This window comes from Manis javanica, chromosome 18 (assembly GCF_040802235.1).
Source record: "Manis javanica isolate MJ-LG chromosome 18, MJ_LKY, whole genome shotgun sequence".
Classification (NCBI taxonomy): Eukaryota; Metazoa; Chordata; class Mammalia; order Pholidota; family Manidae; genus Manis; species Manis javanica.
The window spans coordinates 19,076,322-19,102,433 of record NC_133173.1 but is presented as its reverse complement, the minus strand read 5'-3'; the positions used below and the strand labels follow the sequence as shown (position 1 = coordinate 19,102,433).

Here is a 26,112-nt window from a genome sequence, read left to right as displayed (position 1 = left end):
ATGAAACTGGATCACTGTCTAACCCCATACACAAAAGTAAATTCGAAATGGATCAAAGACCTGAATGTAAGTCATGAAACCATACAACTCTTAGAAAAAACACAGGCAAAAATCTCTTGGACATAAACATGAGTGACTTCTTCATGAGCATATCTACTCAGGCAAGGGAAACAAAAGCAAAAATGAACAAGTGGGACTATATCAAGCTGAAAAGCTTCTGTACAGCAAAGGACACTATCAATAGAACAAAAAGGTGTCCTACAGTATGGGAGAATATATTCATAAATGACAGATACGATAAAGGGTTGACATCCAAAATATATAAAGAGCTCATGTACCTCAACAAACAAAAAGCAAATAATCCAATTAAAAAATGGGCAGAGGCGCTGAACAGACAGTTCTCCAAAGAAGAAATTCAGATGGCCAACAGACACATGAAAAGATGCTCCACATCGCTAGACATCAGAGAAATGCAAGTTAAAACCACAATGAGATATCACCTCGCACCAGTAATGATTGCCACCATTCAAAAGACAAACAACAGCAAATGTTCGCGAGGTTGTTGAGAAAGGGGAACCCTCCTACACTGCTGGTGGGAATGTAAATTAGTTCAACCATTGTGGAAAGCAGTATGGAGGTTCCTCAAAATGTTCAAAATAGAAATATCATTTGACCCAGGAATTCCACTTCTAGGAATTTACCCTAAGAAGGCAGCACTCCAGTTTGAAAAAGACAGATGCACGATGCACCCCTATGTTTATCGCAGCACTATTTACAATAGCCAATAAATGGAAGCAACCTAAGTGTCCATCAGTAGATGAATGGATAAAGAAGATGTGGTACATATACACAATGGAATATTACTCAGCCATAAGAAAAAAACAGATCCTACCATTTGCAACAACATGGATGGAGCTAGAGGGTATTATTTTCAGTGAAATAAGCCAGGTGGAGAAAGACAAGTACCAAATGATTTCACTCATATGTGGAGTATAAGAACAAAGGAAAACTGAAGGAACAAAACAGCAGCAGAATAACAGACCCCAAGAATGGACTAACAATTACCAAAGGGAAAGGGACTGGGGAGGATGGGTGGGAAGGGATAAGGACAAGGAAAAAGAAAGGAGGCATTACAATTAGCATGTATAGTGTAGCGGGGCATGGGGAGGGCTATGCAACTCAGAGAAGACAAGTAGTGATTTTACAGCATCTTCCTATGCTGATGGACAGTGACTGTGAAGGGGTATGTGGGGGGGACTTGGTGAAGGGGGGAGCCTAGTAAACATAATGTTCTTCATGTAATTGTAGATTAATGATACCAAAATAAAAAATAAAATAAAATAAAAATAAATAAATAAATAAAGAACACAGTAGCCCAGTTTGAAAAAGACAAATACAACCCTATGTTTATTGCAGCACTATTTACAATAGCCAAGAAATAGAAGCAACCTAAGTGTCCATCAGTAGATGAATGGATAAAGAAGATGTGATACATATACACAATGGAATATTATTCAGCCATAAGAAGAAAACAAATCCTACCATTTGCAACAACATGGATTGAGCTAGAGGGTATTATGCGCAGTGAAATAAGCCAGGCAGAGAAAGACAAGTACCAAATGATTTCACTCATCTGTGAAGTATAAGAACAAAGAAAAACTGAAGGATCAAAGCAGCAGCGGAATCACAGAACCCAAGAATGGACTAACAGTTACCAAGGGGAAAGGGACTGGGGAGGATGGGTGGGAAGGGAGGGATAAGGGCAGGGAAAGAGAAAGGGGGTATTACGGTTAGCATGTTTAATGTGTGTTGGGGGGCAAAGGGAAGGCTTTATAACACGGAGAGGACAAGTAGTGATTCTACAGCATCTTACTACGCTGATGGACAGTGCCTGTAATGGGGTTTGTGGGGGGGACTTGGTGAAAGGGGGTGCCTAGTAAACATAATGTTCTTCAAAAAAAAAAAGGTCAGTGTTTGCCAGCGGTAATGGGGTGGAAAGGTGAATAGATAGAGCTCAGAGGATTTTCAGGATAGTGAAATTATTCTGTGTGCTATATGTGGTTGTCATGGTGGTTGCTTGCCATTATGCATTCATCAAAACCAGCAGAACATATGACTCCAAGAGGGAACCCTGATATAAACTACAGACTTTGGATGATAGTGGTGTGTCAATGTACGTTCGTGGATTATAACAATATACCACTCTGGTGGGACATGATGATGGTGGAATATTTTGTGTGTGAGAGGGAGGGACAGAGGATATGTGGAAACTCATTTTCCCCTCAAATGTTTGTAAACCTACAAATGCTCTAAGAATAGTCTATTAATAAACAAACATACAAAAACAAAATTATATATTATTTCTCACCCATTGAAATACCAAAAATCAAAGTGGCCAATTATATAAATTTTGGCAAGAATGTGGAGCAGCTGTAACTCTCATGTTGCTAACAGGAATGTAACATTGTACAACCACCATTTCACATCCACAAAAATGACCAAAATCAGAAGGACTGAGAACACAAAATTCTGCAAAGCTGTTGAGCACTTGGAATTCTCATACATTCTGGCAGAGTGAAAAGTGGTCTAACCCAACAATAGACAGCTGTTGCACTTCCTTATAAAGATAGAAACACATTTATTCTTTGACCTAGTCACTCAACCAGATATTTGATCAACATACATGAAAATATATGCTCAAAAAATAACTTTTCCAAGAATTTTCAAAAAGCCTTTTTTGTACTAGCCCTACAATGAAAGCATCCTAAATGCCAATAGTTAATAGGTAAGCAAATTGTTCAGTACACATAAATGGAATTCTATTCAGCATTAAAAAAATTGAGAACTCCCAATACATCCAACATGTTTAAATGTCAGTGTTGAATCTAGACGCGGAAAGAGTATATATGATCTTGATTCCAATTATATGAAGTTCAAGAACAGGCAAAATTGATATACAGTGAAAGAAATCAGAAAGCAGTTGCCTTTGGAGGTAAATGGACCGACTGGAAAAGGGTACTCTATGGGATCTTTATTTGATAAAGAAAAATACTCTTTATCTTGTTTCAAGATATGGTTACAATGGTGATAAAGCTCATTGAACAGAATACTGTAAATCCATACATTTTATTGTGTGTTAATTATATCTAAATCAAAAAAACATTTTGGGTGACACTGGTATAATGGCTATGAATACATGGTTTTGGCAACCAATAGATCAGGCTTTAAATTGATCTGCTGCGTATTGCCAAATGTGCAACAAGTTAATTACCATTCTGGGACTCACTTTTTTATGTGTAAAATGGAGCCAAATGCTTGTGGATTTTGCGGGGAATATACAATGCATGTAAAGCTTTTAGGGTGATATTGATTTAAGAAAACACTCAGTAAGTTGTATTTATACTATTTTAAATCTTTGCAATTCTTTCGAATTCCTTGTACTTCTGATACATCTTATGCTGTTTTTGTTTTCTTTTAGTGCTCAGTCTATTTAGAGAACACTCATGAATCTCCCACATCTTTGGATTTGTTTGTTTTTTCTTTTCATTGCTGCTTCCAGCATCACAACCCCCACACTCCAAACAGAAGTGAGTACTTAGTTATTTGCATCAACTATGACCAATAAGAGTTTTAGACAACTAAAAGAATAATACTTTATTGCACTAAAAACACTACAAAAGAACCCCTTTTTCTGTAATGCTAGTGTCACATTTTTATCTGTGGCCCTGCACACAGCACAGTGATGGACACATACTAAATCTTTAACTGAAGGCATTTCATCACTAAATGATTTTAGACATTGTGAAAGTCATACATGATTATTTCATTCATCAATATTTACACCAAGTCTAACAGCTATAAAAGACTGAAAGATAGGCACTTCTGGTGGTGATCTTACACTTTCATTCAATAGCTCCTTGCTGATGGCTCAGGATGAGCTGGGTCTACAAGAACAAACAAAACAAGTCTCCAGTCTGCATGGAGGTGCTGTCCTTATGGTGAGCCAGAAAATAAAGAAATAGACTAAAATTTCATACACCTAAGTCAATGGTTTTCCTATTCCTGTGTGTTGATCATTATTTCTCCTTCCATAATTTTTTTCAATTACTTCTGCTGCCCTTTTGTTACATACTTGTGAAAATACCGAAAGTTCTTTCTTATTAGAAGAAAGACATTGACATTCCATGGATGTTTTGTATGTATTTGCTTTTTTCTCTACTTTTTATTTTTAAGGTGTTTCATGGAGAAGCAAGGAAAGGAAATGTTGACACTTGGTTCAGATGTATGTAGATGGAAGTCATGCACACAGGAGGGTGTTGGGGACTTTAGGAAACTAGAAGTTTCCACAAGGAGAAGGGAGATTTGGGAGCACCTCTTTAAATATGTGGTCCAAATTCCCCACACAGGATAGTATTGGGTTTTGCTGTTATTAAACCAGTCAAGCTTCACAAAGGGCTGAGGAGTTAGGTCATCAAGTTGCCTGGGTCCAAGAGCACTGATTGTCTAAAGTAGACAAATGTATTTTTCAGGGAAAAACAAATGTGACTCATCCACCATTACTGGCCCTGCCAGAATCACTAGAGACTTATGCCTCAATTTTTCTGCACTAATTCAAGACCGTTATCAAAGAGCTACAGATGACACCTACATGCTTTTATCCCCCTCCATAATTCCTAATACTTCTTTTTGGCTTCTGTATCACCTGTGAACATAAGCTGGGCCTCCTTCCACGCAATGGATTTGGTAGGAGTTGACCCTATGTGGCAGTGCTAGTCACTGAGCTGCAATGTCAGTGAGAACAACTGGGCCCGAGTGGTAGCCATTTATTGTATGGGAAGACCGGAAGCATGCTGGACTGAAGGTTGTCTTCCGTAATCCCTAAATGGAATGGCGAGTGAAAGAACTTACATTCTGAGTAATTCATGCATTTGAATGAAAGGAAGAAAAAGTATGCTTTAGTGATCATAAAAATGGCATAGGCTGAAAAATAAACCGACTTTCTCAAAGCCATCCATAGCCAGTAACTGTCACAAGGCAGAATTGGTGACAGGGGAGCCAGGGATTTATTTGTCTAGAGTTGGCCCCTATGAATTGGTTCCAAACCCTTATCAAACTGAAAAATCTTATAAGGACTGACAATTAACCCATGAGAGGGACCTGAAAGCCACAAAATATGGTAGCATCCATTCTGCAGAGGCAGCTTTCCGGGTATGTATAGGAGTGACATGTCATCAGGCATACCTTGAAAAGGTAATGTTCTTGGGGGATAATAGCTCTGCTTTCTCACCCGTTCAATTGCCAAAAACACTGAAACCTCACTCCAAAATTACTCTTATTATTTAAGGCAGTAATAACCTTAGGAGTGTGTATATGCTTTCATTTGGGCTCATTAATTACCAAATTTGAGGAATACTGGCGAAGGCTACTTGGGAGGAGTGGGGTATAGACTTCATCGCTCTCTTCTGCCCCCTTGTGGTGTCTTTCGTGCTCTCGTTCATTCCGGACTAGCCCCAAACTGCAGTCTCTTCTGAACTAAACATCCGTGGTTTTTAGTATTTTGTGTATTTCCAGAAAACAAACCAACTAGAACTGAGACTGTCATTTCTTTTCAGCATGATTTAGTGTACTGCTACCCAATAATTCTGATGTATTTTTCCGTACCTGTTAATACATCATCTGGCTAATTTTTAAACTGTTTTGGTCCATAAATACATTTCCCCCAAACGTTGTGTTTTATTCTTCACCTGTTTTTCTTATATATTATCTATTCATTGTATTCATTCATTCATTCATTCACCCATTTTATTATTTTCTATTGCATTTTTTGGTTTTCATGTTTACAATTTCTTTCCTTCTCTGCAATGGATGAACAGCGCTAAGAAACCCACTCTGTGCTTTCATGCTAATCACACCTCCAGGAAAATTTCCCTGGACTGAAAATGCTACCTTCTCCCAATGTCTGGAACATCTTAATTTACAGGATTTCTTTCCTCTCTTCTCCTCTTCGCCATCCCTTTTCTCTACCTCTGTCTAGAAATGCCTGTATTCTTTAAGATACATCTTAGTAGTTTCACTCTAATCACACTTTTTTTGCAACCACGTTCATTCCCATAGGTCTCTTTTCCTGAGGAGTTACACCCAGCTTAGTTTTCTTTTGAATCCCGATACAAGGGTATTGACAGATTCTTTCTCCTTGGCAGTCCTGAGCACTGTAAATGCCCATGTCCTAATCAATACTTATCAATATCTCTTCCTATATGCCTCCTGTTATGTCTCTAAGAGAATCAATTACACCAGCAATTTTCCGTTTTCCCAGGACAAGACTTATATGACTTTTTAATGTATTTTACATTAAATTATAATAGCTGCTTACTAAGACTCCTCAATATCCCACATACATACTCGCACTCTCTCATCCTCTCACAGCGGAGAGCGCAGACCACACCATCTCCCCCTTCGTGGATACCGTCCATGTTCGTAGTGGTCTGTTCCCATTCTATATTGCATTCACTACAGAGATTTCTAAAACACAGATCTGTTCCTGTCACTCCCCTGTAAAAACTCATGTATGGATAGTTTGACCAGGCTGCATTTGGGGACTGGACAGAGCGAGAAGGGATCTTATGTCAGCCAGGATTTCTGGTAGACGCCCCTATGCTCTATCCACTTGTGGTGGTCGGGGGCGGGGAAGGGGCGGGATTGAGCCCCCTTCCCCCTCCTCCTTACTGCGGAAAGCTGCAGAGCAGAGGGGACTTACTTCCTATACCCAACCAGCAGGGAGGATTCCTCTCAGCAGCCACGTAGGCATTCTCTTCTCTCTGGAGGAAAAGGCCCAGCAGCTGTCGGAGGAAAAGGCCCAGCAGCTGTCAGAGCAAAGGACATGTCGCAGCTAAGTAAGAATTTGGGTGATTCGAGTCCCCCGGCGGAGGCCCCTAAGCCTCCGGTCTACAGCCGCCCTACGGTTCTGATGCGGGCTCCGCCCGCCTCCTCCAGGGCTCCGCCAGTCCCTTGGGATCCACCTCCAATTGATTTGCAGGCTTCACTGGCCGCTTGGCAGGCACCTCAGCCTGCCTGGGAGGCTCCACAGGGCCAGCCGCCTGCCCCTGTGGCTCCGATAGCCCAACCGATGGCCCAGCCCCCAGCCCTAGGGGGCCCGATGGTCCAGGCTCCCCCGCTGGGAGGCCCGATGGGCAAGCCCCCGACCCCCGGAGTGCTGATGATCCACCCTCCCCCTCCGGGAGCCACGATAGCCCAGCCACCGACTCCGGGAGTCCTGATGATGCATCCTTCGGCTCCCGGAGCGCCCATGGCCCACCCTCCCCCGCCGGGAACCCCGATGGCGCATCCTCCCCCTCCGGGGACCCCGATGGTGCATCCTCCACCTCCGGGAACCCCGATGGCGCATCCTCCCCCGCCGGGGACACCGATGGCCCACCCCCCACCTCCGGGGACACCGATGGCCCACCCTCCCCCACCGGGGACACCGATGGCTCAGCCTCCAACTCCGGGAGTCCTGATGGCCCAGCCGCTGACTCCGGGAGTCCTGATGGTACAACCTCCTGCTCCAGGAGCCCCGATGGCCCAGCCTCCGCCCCCAGGAGCCCTGATGGCCCAGCCTCCACCTCCTGGAGCCCAGATGGCCAAGCCTCCCGGTCCTGGAGTCCTGATGATCCACCCTCCAGGTGCGAGAGCTCCAATCACCCAGCCTGCAGCTACAGGAGCCCAGATGGCGCAGCCTGCGGCCCCGCCTGCACAACCTCTGGCTTCTTGGGCCCCACAGGCTCAGCCTCTGATCCTGCAAATTCAGTCACAGGTCATAAGGGCCCCTCCTCAGGTTCCACAGGGACCGCAGGCACCACCGGCACAGCTGGCCACACCCCCGGGCTGGCAGGCCACCTCACCGGGATGGCAGGCTCAGCCTCAAGGCTGGCAGGCCACACCCCTTGCCTGGCAGGCCGCACAGGTCACCTGGCAGGCTCCGACGATTGCCTGGCAGGCGCCGCCACCTGTGCGCCAGGGCCCCCCGCCCATCCGCCCGGGACCCCCGCCCATCCGCCCGGGACCCCCACCTGTGCGCCAGGCACCACCCCCGATCCGCCAGGCACCACCACTGATCCGCCAGGCACCGCCACCCATCCGGCCTGCCCCACAGGTCCTGGCCACTCCGCCACCACTGTGGCAGGCCCTGCCGCCGCCGCCGCCACTGCGGCAGGCCCCGCAAGCTCGGCTGCCCACCCCGCAGGTGCGGGCAGCCCCACAGATGCGGGCTGCCCCACAGATGCGGGCGGCGCCACAGGTAGTCACGGCCCCTTCAGCAACGCAGTTGCCCACGGCGCCTCCCACTGGCCCGCAGGCACCCCATGCCGCACTTTCGGCACCTCTGTCAGCCCCGCAGGCTGTGCACTGCCCACCTATCATCTGGCAGGCCCCTAAAGGCCAACCCCCGGTGCCACACGAGCTGCCGACATCAATGGAGTACCAGGAAGTGCAGCAAGCTCAGGCTCTGGCCTGGCAGGCTCCAAAGGTCCCGGGGCAATTCTGGCAGCCTGTGCCCACCCAGGATGCCCAAAGGCAGGGGCCACCACTGGTTCAGGTGGAGCAGCCCTTTCAGGGGGTCCCCGCCTCCCAAAAGGCCTTGCAAATGCAGCTGCAAACCCAGCAGGCGCAGCCCACGGGCCCGCAAACAGAGCTGCCCACCCTGCAACTCCAGCCCTCCTGGCAAGGCCCCCCTGCAGTCTTGCAGGGCCAGCCCGGAGCTCCCATAGCGGCAGCAAATTTTCCCGTAGGCTCCGCTAAATCACTGATGACTCCATCGGGAGAATCCAGGGCCTCTTCCATAGATCGCAGGACCTCTTCGAAGGAACGCAGGACCTCTTCAAAGGAACGCAGGGCTCCTTCCAAGGACCGCATGATCTTTGCAGCCACTTTCTGTGCTCCGAAGGCAGCGTCAGCTGTCCGACCAAACCTGCCAACTGCCTGGAAAACCTTGCCTGCCACGCCTGAGACCTTCACTGCCTCCTCCAGGGTTTTCCCAGCTACCTCCCAGTTCCAGCCTGCCTCATCCAATGCCTTTAAGGGCCCGTCTGCCACCTCAGAGACCCCAAAGTCACTGCCACTTGCTCTGCAGGACCCCTTTTCCTGTGCGGAGGCTCTGCCTGCAGTTCCATGGGTTCCACAGCCCAATGTGAATGCCTCCAAGGCATCCAAGGCGGTGCCCACCATCCTGATGGCCACGGCAGCTGTGCCCAAGGCAATGGCCACCACTCAAGAGGCCTCAAAGACCTCAGCTGAGCCTCCTCGGCGCTCGGGCAAGGCCACCCGGAAGAAGAAGCATCTGAATACTGAGGAGGACAGCAGTGGGCAGCTGTTGCCCCTGCGTGACTGGCAGGCCCCCAGGCCCTGGGAAAGTATGAACTTGAATGGCTGGGAGGTTCAAAATGCTATCCAGGTCCTGGGTGATTTGGAGGGCCCAAACACCTCCCGTGGCCTGAGTGGCTGGGAGGGCCCTAGTACCTCCAGGATCCTGAGTGGCTGGGAGGGGCCCAGCACGTCTTGGGCCTTGAGTGCCTGGGAGGGCCCAAGCACCTCACGGGCCCTAGGTCTCTGGGAAAACCCAGGTAGCCCCCAGCCCTTGATCATCTCTGAGCTCCCCAGCCTCTCTCAGGGATTTGGTACTAGCCCTGATGGGCCGAGGCTGGAGACACAGCCACTGTCTCCCTTGGATGAGAGAGCAAACGCACTGGTGCAATTCCTCTTAGTCAAGGACCAAGCCAAGGTGCCCATCAAGCGCTCAGAGATGGTGAGATTTATCATCCGTGAATATAAAGATGAGTGCTTAGATATCATCAACCGTGCCAACAATAAGCTGGAGTGTGTCTTTGGTTATCAATTGAAGGAAATTGATCCCAAAAACCACTCTTATATCATCATCAACAAGATGGGGCCTCATAAGGGTGAATCAGTGTCATCTTATTTAGACACACCCAAGTTAGGCCTCCTGATGGTGGTTCTCAGTCTGATCTTTATGAAAGGCAACTGTGTCAGGGAGGATATGATCTTTAATTTTCTGTACAAGTTAGGGTTGGATGTCCGAGAGACGCATTCTCTCTTTGGAAATACAAAGAAGCTCATCACTGATGTGTTTGTAAGGCAGAAGTACCTAGAGTACAGGCGAGTCCCCCATACGGAGCCAGCAGAATATGAGCTCCTCTGGGGCCCCCGAGCCTTCCTTGAAACCAGCAAGATGCTTGTCCTGAGGTTTTTGGCCAGGCTCCATAAGAGAGATCCGCGTTGCTGGCCATTCCAGTACTTAGAAGCACTGGCAGAGTGTGAGTCTGAAGATCTGGATGAAGAGGAGTCTGGGCCCGGCGATAAAGCCAGTGACCCTGATAGCGGTTCCCCTCCCCGCTAATAAGATTTAGCAGATATCTTGTTCCTCTGGGTCCCCAGCTAAGGCCACTGACAGGGTGGGAGAGGGGCACATTTTGTTTCTGGTGTTTATGTTCCAGTTCTATGTGTGTATGTTTGGATTTCAATTTGATTTAGTACCTGCCAAAGCTTTGTACATTTTCATGTGGTGTTGATTTCAATTGGCTACTGTTCTGTTTGGTATTCTGGCATCTGTATTTTTAAGTGAGATCTGTGATTCTCTGTTTTGTGTTACAATCGTTATGTTTTGGTATCAGAGTTGTGCTGGCTTTGTGAATTGAATTGAAAAGCTATCCATCTCATTCTGGTACAGATTATGTAGTATTGAATTATGTAGTTTGTTCTTTGAACATTAAAATGACTCATCAGTAAAAGCTGTCTGCAGAAAAATAAATATCTATATCTATATATATAAATATACTTTCAGCATAACATGTTAGTGTTTGTCTTTATTCTAAGTTTTACTCTAGAGGATTGGAGCCAATTTGCATTGGCTGAATAGACCTAAACATCAATACTACTCTGAGTGACAGCAGGAACCATGGGGAGGAAGCTGTTTTTTAAGAACAGTGCTATCGTCATCCTAATGATGCAGTGGTTGTGATGGATGGTGAAATGTAAGATTTCCAGTAAATCAAGATTAAAACTTACCAAGTCAGGGAGGATGAATTAAAAAGAGATTGTATACCTCATCTGACTTAATCTTCACAAAAATCCTTCAAAGGAGGCATTATTATTCCCACTTTGTAGGTGAATACCTTAGGCTCCAGCAGATGAATGAAATGGTACATGCCAGTGCCAAGTAAGTAAAGTTATATTCTGAAGGAGAAAATATCTTTAAGGTTATATGGGAAAGGAGGACCATCTTTCTGTGGGACCACAAGTATCCAGGTGGGTTAGCCATGTGGATGAATTAGCCAAGCATGCACTTGCTGGTTATGTGGCCAGTGATGGGTGTTCAGCCATTCAGGAGATTTGGGTTTCATCAACACACTTACACTGGGAAGGGAACATGCTCCCTGAAAAATATCCAGGCTTATAACAGAGAAAAGGAAACATCAGGCTTCGATGAACTAAGGATCCTACAGATTGCATGTAGTGGTAGGGAGGGAGGGGGATACCTAACAACATGAAGTCTAGGGGAAGTTCCTGGGGTTGGTGGGGGGGGGCGTCAATATTAACCTACAGGGGAAATCAACTGGCAATGCCAGGTGGCCAGATAACCATAGTCAGGGCTTGGCATGGGAGGAAAGGCGGCAGAACTGGCCTGAGTGTTTTGGGGGAAGATATTCCTGCACACGCTAGGCTGGTGTACACAAAAGGACGTACCCGGAGTTTCTACTCTATTCACGTAGTCCGGAATCATCAGTGCTTCCGCCACCCCGACTGTCCTGTATCAAGAACCCCAACCCTAAACAGCCCCCCTTCTCTAGGCAAAGATGAGGTTCCAGATGTGAGGTGAACGTAGTAGTGGAACTCTTCTTCCATCTAATGGCCCATCCCGGTCCTGCTGCTCCTGCAGGGGCGCGCTGCAGCCCCTCTGCTGCCCTCTTCACACCCCAAATACCCAGGTTGGCTGCTAGTTGCTTCATAACCCTTGCGTATAATTTTACCAGCATCTGTGCCCAAGCATTCCTTCTTTTCTCTTCTATCATAAGCCAAGGTAAAAACTCTTCTCCAGGTCCTGTCCACTGGCGCTTAGGAAGCTGAGCTTCTATAGTGGATGAACGCGTAAGACGGAGAGCAACACAAGCAGGACTGAGCTTTCTAGGAGAACTGGCCCCACCCCAGGACTTGCCTGGCTACAGAGAAACTTTGGCTAGTTATCTGAGGACTGTGAAGAGGCCTGGTCAGGTTTTCTAGAAATTTTGAGGGAGTTTTCAGTAAACTCCTTGTATCAGGGAGTATACTATGCTTCTGTTCAAAATCACGCTTCAGTTATTTTGACAACAAACGCCCACTGAAGGAAACAGCAGTGCCCCCAGGGAGAACTCTCCTCAGAAGAGGTTTGGTTGGGCCAGTAAAGTGACACAGGGGTCTAGTGTTCCTTGTTTGTTTTTGTTTCATTATTATTGTTTCTATCTTTAAAAAAAATCATTTACTTGTGGGGTGCTTGAGCAAGTTGCTATTTGTGGAGCAAAATTTGGGAAGTAGCATCATATGATCTTAATGCCAAAGTTAAGGTGTGACTCTACTCCGTGGCAGGAAGGCTCACTTCCCATACACCAGTCCTCCATCACACTTACCTCATATTCAATAGAAAGTATATGACCTCATTTAAGCAATGCCAAGGACTTCAGACCTGAATTGGATTGAATTGTAATGACAGACGAAGTACAATAATAATGAATTTTTAACTACAAAAAAACTGAATTAGCCAAATATTCACCTGAAAGTTTAAGAACAGCTGGCATTATGAAATCAGAAGGCAGGGGAAAAAAAAGTCTGGGAATATATGAAAGTACAGGGTAAGAAGCAGTGGGAACAAAGTCAAGACCTATTTATTTGAAATGGGTGGTTGAAAGCTTTTTATTGTAAAAATGGAGAAAAAATAAAACCCTTTTTATTTTTAAAATGGGCCAAAGGTATCAGATGACAACAAATGAAAGAAATGCAAATGGCATGTACACTGAGAACTGTTCCACCTCACTGATATTTAAAACAGAAATATTAGACCAGTATTCCAGATTTTATTCATTAAATTGACATAGAATAAAATAAAAGCTCATGGAACATGCAGTGTAAAGTTGTTATTAAACTATCACTTTATACACTACCAATGAAAGTATAAATTTCTCTATCTTGCCCTGAAATAAATTCAACCAACAGCATCTCCAAGAAGTTTAAAAATATTAATACTATTTTACCTAGAAATCCCTCATATGGTAATATACTGAATGAGAACAATCTGCAGTGGAGGCAAAGATTCATCACAAGAGAGCTGCTTATGAAAATGGAGAATTACTATGGTATGTACACTCGTGCCCCCACAGAACCACACTAGCGTCAAGGGGTCTAGAGAGATTTCTGCTGAAAAGACCACAGTCTTCCTCAGAAAACGACTTGCAGTTTGCTCAAACACAAACAATATGTCCCGTGCAGCACAGGCAAAGTCTGTGCCTGAATAAATTTAAAAGTGGATGCTAGTAGACTCCCATCAAAGCTGTAAAATGATCTCAATAAAAGCCAGTTTTCATGAAGCTGTATGACCTCCTAGTGAAATTAAAAATGCTTCTCAAAGTACCAAATCCAGTGCACTGGTTGTATAGGCTGTTAAGTGACAGCCTATTCACCTAAATACAGTGATATGGATTTTGCAAAAATTTTACTCTAATCCATTCCTCCTGAGAACAACAGAGAAAAGAGTCAGCTGCTTGTCAAAGCCATGCATCATTGTCAGCAAACAGGTATTAGTAATTGCTGCTATAATGGATGGAGCACGCTCCAGGGACCCTGTGGCCTCTACTAGGCATCTAGGCTGCAAGTGATTAACTTACCTGCAGAGAGGTCAGCACACCACAATGCATGGCACCTTCTAGTTTCCTGTTATAAAACTCGAAAGGACATGAAATCATTCCTGACACTCCTGCATCCAGTTACTAGAGCCTAAATCTGGGTATCTTCTCCCTCATTTGGTCAGCCATCCTGTCATGCCAGTTGTGCCACCTCATATGGTACAGTACGTGTTTTTCCTTCTCTCCATCCCTGTGGCCATTGTTTCCACCTGGACTTGGCAGCTGCCTTTGAAGTGACCTCTGCCTTCAGTACTGCCCCTCATGCAACCCGCTACATGGTTTGCCCAGGTCATAATGTTTCACTGGGTCTGAAGCATTTGATGGCGCCCCATTTTCCTCAGAGTTAGATGCCGCCCTTCTCGGCTCACTTTGTTCTCTGAGGGTCAGGGAGCAGCAGGTTAGAGGCGAGTTTGCCTAAATGTGGATTTACAAATGAGGCTGGGGGTCCCTCTGCTGGATAGTTCAAGGAACTCTTTGGATTCTTTATAAAACTAGGCATGTCAACAAGGACGGGTTCTAAAAAGAAGTCCCCAAGACTTAGATCACATACCTCATTGCTTTCTCTTGTCCCCAACCAAGAAATCGCATTGACATAGGAAAGAAATGGTTAGGACAATAGGTCTCGCTTCTTTGGAGAGGTCTCTAGTAAAGGAAGCCTAGAGGGCATCCATCTTTAGAGGCCAAAGCCATATTTCCCTGAGTTCAAGCAATTTCTTCAAAATCTTCCAGAGAAGTCTATTGTGAATTCCATGAAGGGATCTGCAACACTACTACCTAATGGTCCAATCCTCTGATCCTGTTAGATTCTTTTAAGTTATATCTGCCACTTTCTGTATAACAGGTGAAGCCTCTAGGAAACCTCCTTCATTATCAGCTTCATCTTTGTTGCTTGGTGGCGTTGCAGAAATCATTCTGATGGTCTCAGTGACACGCCCTTCTCAGGGCAAATGACTTTGCTCTGCATGCTGCCAATCCATCCCCGAGTGAGACTTCTTTCTATACCATCACTTGTTTAGAGGGAATTCAGCTTAGGAACGAACCGTGGTTAACAGAAGGATTGGTGCTGTCCAAATCAATCAGCAATAACCACAGAAGCGTTTCCTAGATCTTGTTGGGGCATCCTTTCTAGTGGCTCAGAATCTTCTCCTGAAATAGAGCTAGCTGGGGCCACAAAGTTGTGGAATTTCCGTGTTGACTTTGTTGGCTTCTGTGAAACATCCCTAAAAACATTGTTTTGAAATGATTACAGATTCACAGGAAGTTTCTAAGATTAAACAGGACAGTCTCATGCACCCTTCATCTGGTTTTCCCCAGTGTTTACATCTTACATAGCTGTAATGCAATATTGAGGGCATTGACATTGGTACCATGTGTATGTATAGTTCAATGACATTTATCACAAATGTAGATTCTGTAAACATTACCATAATCAACGTACAGAACTATTCCACCACCACAAAGATTCCCCTCATGCTACCCCTGTATAGTCATGTGCATCCCTCCCCCCACCATACATTCATCCCTGGAATTTTGTCAGTTTGAAAATGTTATAAACAGAATCACAACTTTGAGACATGAATTTTTTTCACTCACTATAATGCTCTTGATATCTATGTTAAGTTGTGTGTAGTATCAATAGTTCATTCCTTTTTAATGCTGTTAGAATATTTACCTGTGAAGGACTTTTTGGTTATTTCCAGTTTTGAGCTTCTACAAAGTTGCTATGCTATTTATCATGCATTGGTTTTTGTGTGAACATAAATGTCCATTTATCTGGGATAAATGCCATGGGTCTATTTGCTGGGTTGTATAATAAATGTATATTTACTTCTCAAAACAAATTATCAAACTATTTTCCAAAATGGCTGAAGATTTTACATTACCACCAGCAATGTATGAGAAATCCAGTTTCTCCTCGCCAGCAATTGGTTAGCAACTATTTAAAAAGATTTAGTTGTCCTAATAAGTGCAGAGTGGTATCTCATTGTGATCTTAATTCGCCTTTCCCTAATGGCTAAAGGAGTGAAACATTTTGCTATGAGCTTTTTAAAATTTCCTTTCTGGTGAAATGTATGTTCACGTCTTTTGCTTGTTTTCTAAATGAACTTTAAGTTTTATAATATTGGTTTTTGAGTTCTTTATGTAATCTAGATTTGAGCCCTTTAGAAGATATGTGGCTTCGAAGTATTTTCTCCCATAGTGTAGTTTGGCTTTTCATCATAACAGGGTCTTTTACATAGAAAAAATTTTAAGTTTTTATGAAGTCAGTTTACTGATTTTTAAAATTTTACAGGCCATGCTCTTGGTTTCATATCTAAGTACTTTCATCGGACCATAAGTCCCAAAGATTCTCTCTTATTCTTTCTTCTAAATGTTTAATAGTTTTATATTTAAATCTATGAACCATTTTTAGTGTATTTTGTATAAAATGTGAAGTTTAGGCTGAAGTTTTTTGGGATTTTTTTGTTGTTGCTTTTGCCCAGAGATGTCCAGTAATATTTGTTGAAAATACGATGTCAAAAATCAGTTGGCTCTACTCGTGTGGGCTATTTGTAGCTCTATATTCTGTCTCATTGACTCCCGTATCTATCCCTCCACCAAAACCATACAATCTTCATTACTGTGGCTTTATAATGTCCTGAAATCAAGCATAGAGATTCTTCCTACATTATTTTCTGTAAAAGTTATTTTAGCTATTCTATATCCTTTGAATTTCCATGTCAATTTAAAAATAGCCTTGTCTATATCTACAAAAAAATCTTGCTGGGGTTTTGCAGGAATTTAGTTAGACTTGCTTATCAAGTTGTGGAGAATTGACATCTTCACTCTGTTGAGCCTTTCATTCCATAAACACAGTATACCTCTCCATTTATTTGGATCTTTGATTTCTTTCATCAATATTTTTTATTTTCAGTGCACAAGTCCTGGATATGGTTGTTAGGTTGATGTCTAAGTATTTCATTATTTTCCAAATTATATTACATTTTAAATGTCAGTTTTCACCTGTTCAATTCTAATATGTGTAAATACAATTGAATTTTGTATGTTGATCTTTTAGTCTGCAACCTTCCTGAATTTACATACTAGTTCTAGTAGTTCATGTATAGATTCCTTAGGATTTTTTACATAGAACATTGTGACACCTGAAAATCAGGACAGTTTAATTTCTTCCTTTCGAATCTATGTGTCTTTTATTTTCTTTTATTGCCATATTGTGTTGGACCGCAAGCCACATGTTGTATTGTAGTGGTAAGAAGTAGACATCCTTGCCTTGTTCTGATGTTAAGGTGAAAACATTTCACTATTAAGACTTTCACTATTAAGTATAATGTCCCTGTAGGTTACTTAATGCCTTTTATCAAGTTGAAGTTCTTCTAGTCCTATTTTTCTTAGAATGTTTTATCAAGAATGGATGTTTTTAAATTTTTTTAAATTTTAAATTAATTTATTTTTAATTCCTAAAATACTTTTTCTGAATTGATTGATATAATATGATTTTTACTTTTTAGCATATCAATATGATAGATTACATTAATTTATTTTTTAGTATAAAAGCAGCCTTGCATTCCTGGAATAAACAACCCTTTTTCATTATATATATATAATTATGTATACATACATAACTCACACAGATGTAATTATAATTATATATATTATATACTTTCATATATAATTGCTGAATTCTATTTACTCATATTTTGTTAGGATTTTTGCATCCATGTTCGTGATGCATGTTGGTCTGTAGTTTTTTATTCTTTTTTCTTGTTTCTTTTTTAAGGGTACTGTGTTTGTCTGATTTTGGTATGAGGTTATTACTAATTTCATAAAATGTTCCTGTCTAGTCTATTTTCTGGAAGAGATTCCATAAAATCATGTTAATCTTTTCTAAATATTTCATGGAATTCTCCAGTGAAAGCATTGATTTTTCGAGGAATTATTTTCTAATACGGTTTTGCTTCAAGATTGAGAGAATTCTGCCACATGTAAGCATAACACTTAAAGGTGCTTCCAAAGGGAAGAAACGAGGCTATCTCTTAAGATGATCTAAGGATGTTTCTCCTTGAAAACAACCTAGGTTCACCACCAGTCATTTTTACTCATGGCTGAGGGCAGAATCCTGCTTGGGCTTCAACTTATGATTGGTATCAAAAATTCCTGGTATGTTAACATCTCTGCTTTCCATTGTCAGAGAACATTGTGTGGTTCATTTTCCTTTCCTTGGGAATTTCTATAGTTAAAGACAAAGGTATCAGCATCTGTATCTGGAAGAGTTGAAATTGTTAAGGATACGGTAAGAAGATAAAGTGATTCTTAAATGGAGTGCTGGTTATGGCAGTGAGGGGGCCTAACCACTATCATTACACCAGCTACTATATATTTTTGAGGTTTCTCTGCAATGAGTAGGGACAGCCTACAATGCACTCCATGCCATCATTATGTTACCTGGTTGCATGTTTCTGTAGAAAAGATCAACAGCAGGAACGTCAAGATTTCAGTTAATTTATTTCTATATTAGCGGTAAGTTTAGAGATAACAAAGAAGCAACAGTGATTAAGCAAACTTATGTTCAGATGAGCTGTCATTCAAGAGTCCTTTTTATTCTTCATGGGTTGACTGCTTACCCTTAGAGAAGGGGAACATCTACTATTAATGTGAACATCATTCTAGGCAATCGCAACAAAAGAGTGAGGAGACGGATACACAGATACATACTATGGCAGAGTTTGTATACTAGTGAAGAGAGATGAATAATAAGCAAATGAGGAAATGTCAGTAGTCATAGCATTGGGTTGAAACTCAAAGAAGGTGAATTATAGAAAGTAAAGGGGGCTCTGCACATAGTGTGATCAGAGAAAACTGTGAGAAATTAACATTTAGGTTGACATTTAAAAGACAGAATGGAGCAAGACCACATAAAAGCCTGGGGGAATAATATTCTAGGCGGAAGAACTAGTTAGAGTCATGGTCATTAGGAGGGCACATTCCTGGGACTGGGAACAGGACAAATAATTTATGTGTGCCTGGAATACAGTGAGCTTCAGGATTGAATACGCTATTATGAGGTGGCAGATTTTACGACTCTGGGGAGTCAGAGCATGCCAACAAAGTTCCAATCTGTATCTAAAACCTATTCTATTGAGTTAAATCTGTGCCAACATGTGCCTACCTAAAATAGACAATGACTAATCTACATTTTAATTGGAAGCTTGCACCTGTTTATCCCCTTCACTCTCTTGACCCATCCCACAGTAACCACCAATCTTTTGTCTGTGTCCACCAGACTATTTCTGTCTTGTTTGCTCATTTGTCTTGTTTTTTTTAGATTCAATATATAAGTGAAATGATATAGTATTTATATTTCTCTGCCTGGCTTATTTCAGTTAGCATAATGTCCTCTAAGTCCGTCAATGTTACAAATGGTGCTTGGTGTTTTAATTATTCTCTTATGAATAATATCCCATTGTGTATATGTAGTTCATTCTTTTTTATTATTCATCTATTGATGGAGACTTAGCTTTACAATAGCCAAGGTAATATCTGAGGGTGTAAAGAGATTAATTATAAAGGGAACTTGAAGTCTGTAGGAATGAGAAGGAAATAGTTTCATTCAGGGAGATAGTCATATAATACAGTTGATAATTCATGATTATTTTGGAAGACAATGAGGGGAAATACACTGCGTGAAATCAAGGTCTTGTAAGACCATATAAAAGTCTTCTTGAAGAAATTAAAGGGGACACTAACAAATGGAAACTCATCCCCTGCTCATGGCTAGGAAGAATTAATACGGTCAAAATGGCCATACTGCCCAAAGCAATATACAGATTTGATGCAATCCCTCTCAAATTACCAGCAACATTCTTCAATGAATTGGAACAAATAATTCAAAAATTCATATGGAAACATCAAAGACCCCGAATAGCCAAAGCAATCCTGAAAAAGAAGAATAAAGTAGGGGGGATCTCACTCCCCAACTTCAAGCTCTACTACAAAGCCATAGTAATCAAGACAATTTGGTACTGGCACAAGAACAGAGCCACAGACCAGTGGAACAGATTAGAGACTCCAGAAATTAACCCAAACATATATGGTCAATTAATATTTGATAAAGGAGCCATGGACATACAATGGCAAAGTGACAGTCTCTTCAACAGATGGTGCTGACAAAACTGGACAGCTACATGTAGGAGAATAAAACTGGACCATTGTCTAACCCCATATACAAAGGTAAACTCAAAATGGATCAAAGACCTGAATGTAAGTCATGAAACCATTAAACTCTTGGAAGAAAACATAGGCAAAAACCTCTTAGACATAATCATGAGTGACCTCTTCTTGAACATATCTCCCCGGGCAAGGAAACAACAGCAAAAATGAGCAAGTGGGACTACATTAAGCTGAAAAGCTTCTGTACAGCAAAGGACACCATCAATAGAACAAAAAGGAACCCTACAGTATGGGAGAATATATTTGAAAATGACACATCCGATAAAGGCTTGACGTCCAGAATATATAAAGAGCTCACACGCCTCAACAAACAAAAAACAAATAACCCAATTAAAAAATGAGCAGAGGAACTGAACAGACAGTTCTCTAAAAAAGAAATACAGATGGCCAACAGACACATGAAAAGATGCTCCACATCGCTAATTATCAGAGAAATGCAGATTAAAACTACAATGCGGTATCACCTCACACCAGTAAGGATAGCTGCCATCCAAAAGACAAACAACAACAAATGTTGGAGAGGCTGTGGAGAAAGGGGAACCCTCCTACACTGCTGGTGGGAATGTAGACTAGTTCAACCATTATGGAAAGCAGTATGGAGGTTCATCAAAATGCTCAAAACAGACCTACCATTTGACCCAGGAATTCCACTCCTAGGAATTTACCCTAAGAACGCAGCAATCAAGTTTGAGAAAGGCATTTGCACCCCTATGTTTACTGCAGCACTATTTACGGTGGCCGGGAATTGGAAGCAACCTAAATGTCCATCAGTAGATGAGTGGATGAAGAAGATGTGGTACATATGCACAATGGAATACTACTCAGCCATAAGAAGTGGAAAAATCCAACCATTTGCAGCAACATGGATGGAGCTGGAGAGTATTATGCTCAGTGAAATAAGTCAAGCGGAGAAAGAGAAATACCAAATGATTTCACTCATCTGAGGAGTATAAGGAACAAAACAGCAGCGGAATTACAGAAACCAAAAATGGACTAACAGGTACCAAAGAGAAAGGAACTGGGGAGGATGGGTGGGCAGGGAGGGATAAGGGGGGGGAAGAAGAATGGGGGTATTAAGATTAGCATGCATGGGGGGGAGAGGGAGAAAGGGGAGGGTGGGCTGCACAACACAGAGAGGACAAGTAGTGACTCTACAACATTTTGCTAAGCTGATAGACAGGAACCATAATGTGGTTGTTAGTGGGGACCTGATATAGGGGAGAGCATAGTAAACATAGTATTCTTCAGTAAGTGTAGATTAAAGATTTAAAAAGAAAGAAAGAAAGAAAGAAAAGGGGGATTACTCCTTGATAGGATAAAACTATTGGTAAATCAAAGATCAACGCATGCTTTAAATATCCTTAATGTTGATCACTTAAAGGGTGTCAGATGATCAGCTATGGAGGTACTCTTTTCTGATAATACTCCTTTCTCTCAATAAAAAAAAAAAGCAGTTCCTGTGTGCTGACCTCCAATGAGTTCTGCACAGTGGTATAGAGGTCATGTCAAAGTGTGGGCAAAGGGTCTGTTTGTTTCTATGCAGAAGATCAAGGCCTAGCTTGGATACCCAGAAAATGAACTAAGATACGATATGAGGAGGAGCTTCCAGCATCAGCACTCTTTGGAGGACTTGTGCCAGGGGATGATCATCAAAAAGCCTCCACAGGGATCCGGACGATGCTGCGGTTGTGGCTGCATCCACCCACCGTCTCCTGGACTTGCCATAGGAATGAGGAGGGAGATGTCTAGGCTGGCATGTGCATACAGTGAGACAACGAATTTGACCGGATCTGTACTGTTGGAACTCAACCAGGAGTTGGGAGGGAGGGGTGCAAGTTGTAGCACTCCAAAATCTTATGACTATAGACTATCTAAGGTTAAAAGAACTTATGGGATGTGAACAGATCCCAGAAATGGGCTGCTTTAATTTGTCCAATTTCTCTCAGACTGTTCAAGTACAGTTGGACAATATCCATCATATCATAGACAAATTTTCACAAATGCCTAGGGTGCCTAAATGGTTTTCTTGGCTTCACTGGAGATGGATGGTAATTATAGATTTGCTTTGTTTATGTCACCATATTCCTATTATGTTAATATGTGTGTGCAAATTAGCTAGTAGTTTAAAACCTATACATGCTTAAGGTACTCTACAAGAAGATATGTCAAAGAAATAATTAATCCTCCCATGTTTTCTTCCATATGCTACCTTTATAGCTTTTCTTCTTCCTTCCTAATTACAACCCTTAAATAGAATTTGTGCCTCATATCGAATTTACCGAGTATCATAATTCCTCCAGATGGTAAAGATACCTCGAGACAAGTGCTGGGCATAGAAGCCACAGGGCATAAATCTGCAAAGAAGTAAAAAGCTAACCTTTTCAAACAATATGGCTTCTCTCTCACTTACCAACTTTACATTTCCCTGTATGGCCCCGGAAGATGACTGGTTAGCCAGAGATGGGTAAGATTCCTCAAGGGAGGAACAACCTAAGACAGGCACAATCGCAGGGGGGCCATCAGGTGAGAAATTGGGGATCAACAGAGGTGAGGCTCAGAACCTCACCCCCCCTGCTTTGAGAGAAATATTCTGCATCCGTGGATGTTTTGCTGCCCTTGTCTATCTTGGATTAATACTTAGTCCATAGGCACACACCTGATCATCTACATTTGCCCTCTTACAGCACTAAACTATATTTTCTACCTTTATCTTGCATCTACCTACCACTTCAGCATTTTACTAAAAATAAAAAAAATAATAATAATAAAGGGAGAAATGTGGGATCAACATATAAATCAAGTATAAAAATCAAACGAATATTCATATTTGACCTGATTGTTTATAGTTCATAATGCATGATCAAAACCGAAAGTTTCTGTGATGACTGCCCTTGTACTGTTCACCGTGTAAGAACTTATTCACTATGTAAGAATTCGTTCACCATGTAAGAACTTGTTCATTATGCTTCAGAAGATTGGAGACTGATGAGAATTAGGCTTGAGATGGATTAATGATTGTGCATTGAGCATTGACCCCCCTATACAGAATTTTATTGTTGTTAACAACCATTTGATCAATAAATATGAGAGATGCCCTCTCAAAAAAAAAAGAGAAAAGAAAAAAAAATGAAGGCCCTTTAATAAATTGGAAGTCTTACATTAAAAAAAAATAAAATAAAATAAGAAGAGTTGGGGCAGGGGGTGGGTACAGGTGGGGGTTAAATTCTAGTCTGATCAACCCTGAGAACAGAATGTCCTATAGGCCCACCATAGGGACCTGCAGTATCCACCATCTACCAAGTGGCCCAAGTTTGGAGTCACACTTTCTTTGACTCTTGCATCCAGTGAGGCCCATGTCATTCCCCTAACATTTCTTAGTGTCACCTACTGCAACCAGAGGTGGTCACCCACCTGTCACCTCACTGTCCTTAAGTCCATCCTCTACATTGCTATACATGAGCTATTTGGTTTAGAGTTTGCTGAAAACTGGAGGCTTTTTGACACCAGCTTTTTGAGCTTTCTCAAGTCACGCCCTCTGCCTGGAATAATCCCCCTCTGCCGTCCACCTGGCAAACTTTTACTCAGCACTCAAGCTTCAGCCTTGCCATTGCTGTTCTCTGCACCCCAATCCCTGCCTTGGGAAAGCAACCACACCCAGTGTACAATGCACATTCTTATGTCAAGGAAACTATAACACTTAACAACTTGATTGTTTGCAGAATGTTTTTCCTCCCCTACCAGCCAACGAACTCAGCAGCCAAGACCACATCTGATTATTTTCTGTATTCCTGCATCCAGAATAAAACTTGCCTGGAATTGTTCAGTAAATGTTGCACAGACTCATGATAATTGCTATTTTTTGTGTGTGGCAAAATTCACATAACAAAATTCACCAATTAACCATTTTAAAGTGTAAGTTTCAGTGGTATTTAGTATATTAACAGTGTTACTATGCAACCATCACCACTATCTAGTACCAGAGTATTTTTATCACTCCAAAAGGAAGCCTTGTATCCATTAAGCAGACACCATTTTCTCCCTACCTGCAGCCCCTGGTAGCCACTAATCAACTTTCTGTCTAGGAATTTGCCTATTCTGAAAATATCATATAAATGGAATTGTGCAGTATGTGGTGTTTGAGTCTGGTTTCTTTCACTTAGCATAATGTTACTCAAGATTCATCCCTTTTTTTTTTTAGGAGAGCAAGGCAGAGGCTTTTTCTTAGAGAGAAAGCAAGAGGACAGAGCTCCTGGCTCAGGCTAGGAGGGGACGAGAGAGCCCCAATCATTCCTTTTTATAGCTGAATAATATTCCATTGTGTTGTTGTGCCACATTTATCTATTCATTGGTAAATTGATGTTCATTTGTGTTGTTTCCACCTTTTGACTATTGTAAATAGTGCTGATATGAACATGTAAGTACAAGTTTTGTTTGAACACCTGTTTTTAATTCTCTTGGATATACCTAGGAATGAAATTGCTTGGTAATGTGGTAATTCTATGTTTAACGTATTGAGGACCCACTAGACTGTTTTCCACAGTGACTGCATCATTTTGCATCCTCACAAGCAATGTATAAAGTGAGGGTTCCAATTTCTCCATGTTCTTGCCAATATCTATTATTTTCCCTTTTTAAAATATCCATCCTATTATAAAAACAAAGCAAAACAGAAGGAACAAAACAGCAGTAGATTCATAGACACTGAGAAGTGACTAGTGGTTAACAAGGGGAAGGGGTTGGGGGGAGGGAGAGGGGGATAAAGGGGCACAATAATTCACAATCACAGTAGAAGTTGGTCATGGGGACAGTAGTACAGCATGGAGAATATAGTCAGTGATTCTGTAACATCTTTCTACATTGGTAAATAGTAACCACTCTAGAAGGGGTGAAGATTTAATAATATGGGTAAACTGTTGAATCACTGTGCTGTACATTTGAAACCAATGTAAGATTGTGTATCAATGATACTTCAATAAAAAAATCCATCCTAGTGATGGGAAGTGAATTTCAAAAAAAAAAAGTCTTCTTAACAATGTCATACATTTTGAATTCTGCTTTTATGCATCCCTATCAAGGTAATGAAAAATCACAACTTTTCGTTTCAGCTCCGACATGAGAAGAGATTGGAAGTCATCATTCCTTTCCTTAAATGAAACACAAATTTGGACAAAGAGAAAAACCAATGAGTTGTCTTGGATCCATAAGGGAAGTGAGGTTGCAAAGCAAATCAATCATCTTGAACTCTAGAAAGAGAGATACAGTGTGTGAAATACTGGGGCAGTGGCTACTGGATCCATTGTCTAGAGGGAAGACCTCCCCAGAGAGCAATTCTGGAACTCCACCCCATCTGACGGAAGGAAATCTACCAGTAACAGCCTCACACCAGCCTTCCCATATATTCTAAGGAATAAAAAAGCTTAGCCAGCAGGGATAGAATTCCAGGGAAACAGGCTAGGAGCATCATAGCCAGGAAAGGTAGTAAGTGATAGGAGAAAACACTATCCTTGGAGGAGCGACTTGTGAAGACCCTCCGGACAGAAGCACACTGTACCCTCAACGACAGAGGCTTGGTCAGAAGCTCAGAGAACATCACCCCATTCACACTTCACCACTCTATGATGCCAAGCCTTCAGCAATAATAACAGTGGGTTAGAACAAGAGTTGCAAGAAGCAGAATTTCTTGGCAGAACAGAAAAAAGGGCCCCCAAATTCAACACCTATTCGTGATAAACACTCTTGAAAAACCAAAAATAGACAAGATCTTTCTTAACCTAGTAAAGGGTTTGTATGAAAAACATACTGCTAACATCATACTTAATGGTTAGAGACTGGATGCTCTTCCTCATAGATCAATGAAACAAAATAGAAAACCCAGAAATAAACCTTTGCAAATATAGCCAACTTATTTTTGACAAAGATATAAACACAATTCAGTGGAGAA

General features: G+C 42.1%; 1 protein-coding gene across 1 annotated transcript; it reads left to right on the top strand.

The window, feature by feature from the left end:
- The first annotated feature begins 6,738 nt into the window (after positions 1-6,738).
- MAGEL2 (MAGE family member L2) lies at positions 6,739-10,850 on the top strand. Its single transcript, XM_037000481.2, has one exon. The coding sequence runs from the start codon at positions 6,881-6,883 to the stop codon at positions 10,409-10,411; it is 3,531 nt and encodes a 1,176-aa protein (XP_036856376.2). The 5' UTR covers positions 6,739-6,880; the 3' UTR covers positions 10,412-10,850.
- Positions 10,851-26,112: the final 15,262 nt, after the last annotated feature.

Excerpts from the sequence above, each read along its gene's own strand:
- MAGEL2 (XM_037000481.2), top strand. The coding sequence starts at position 6,881 with ATGTCGCAGCTAAGTAAGAATTTGGGTGATTCGAGTCCCCCGGCGGAG.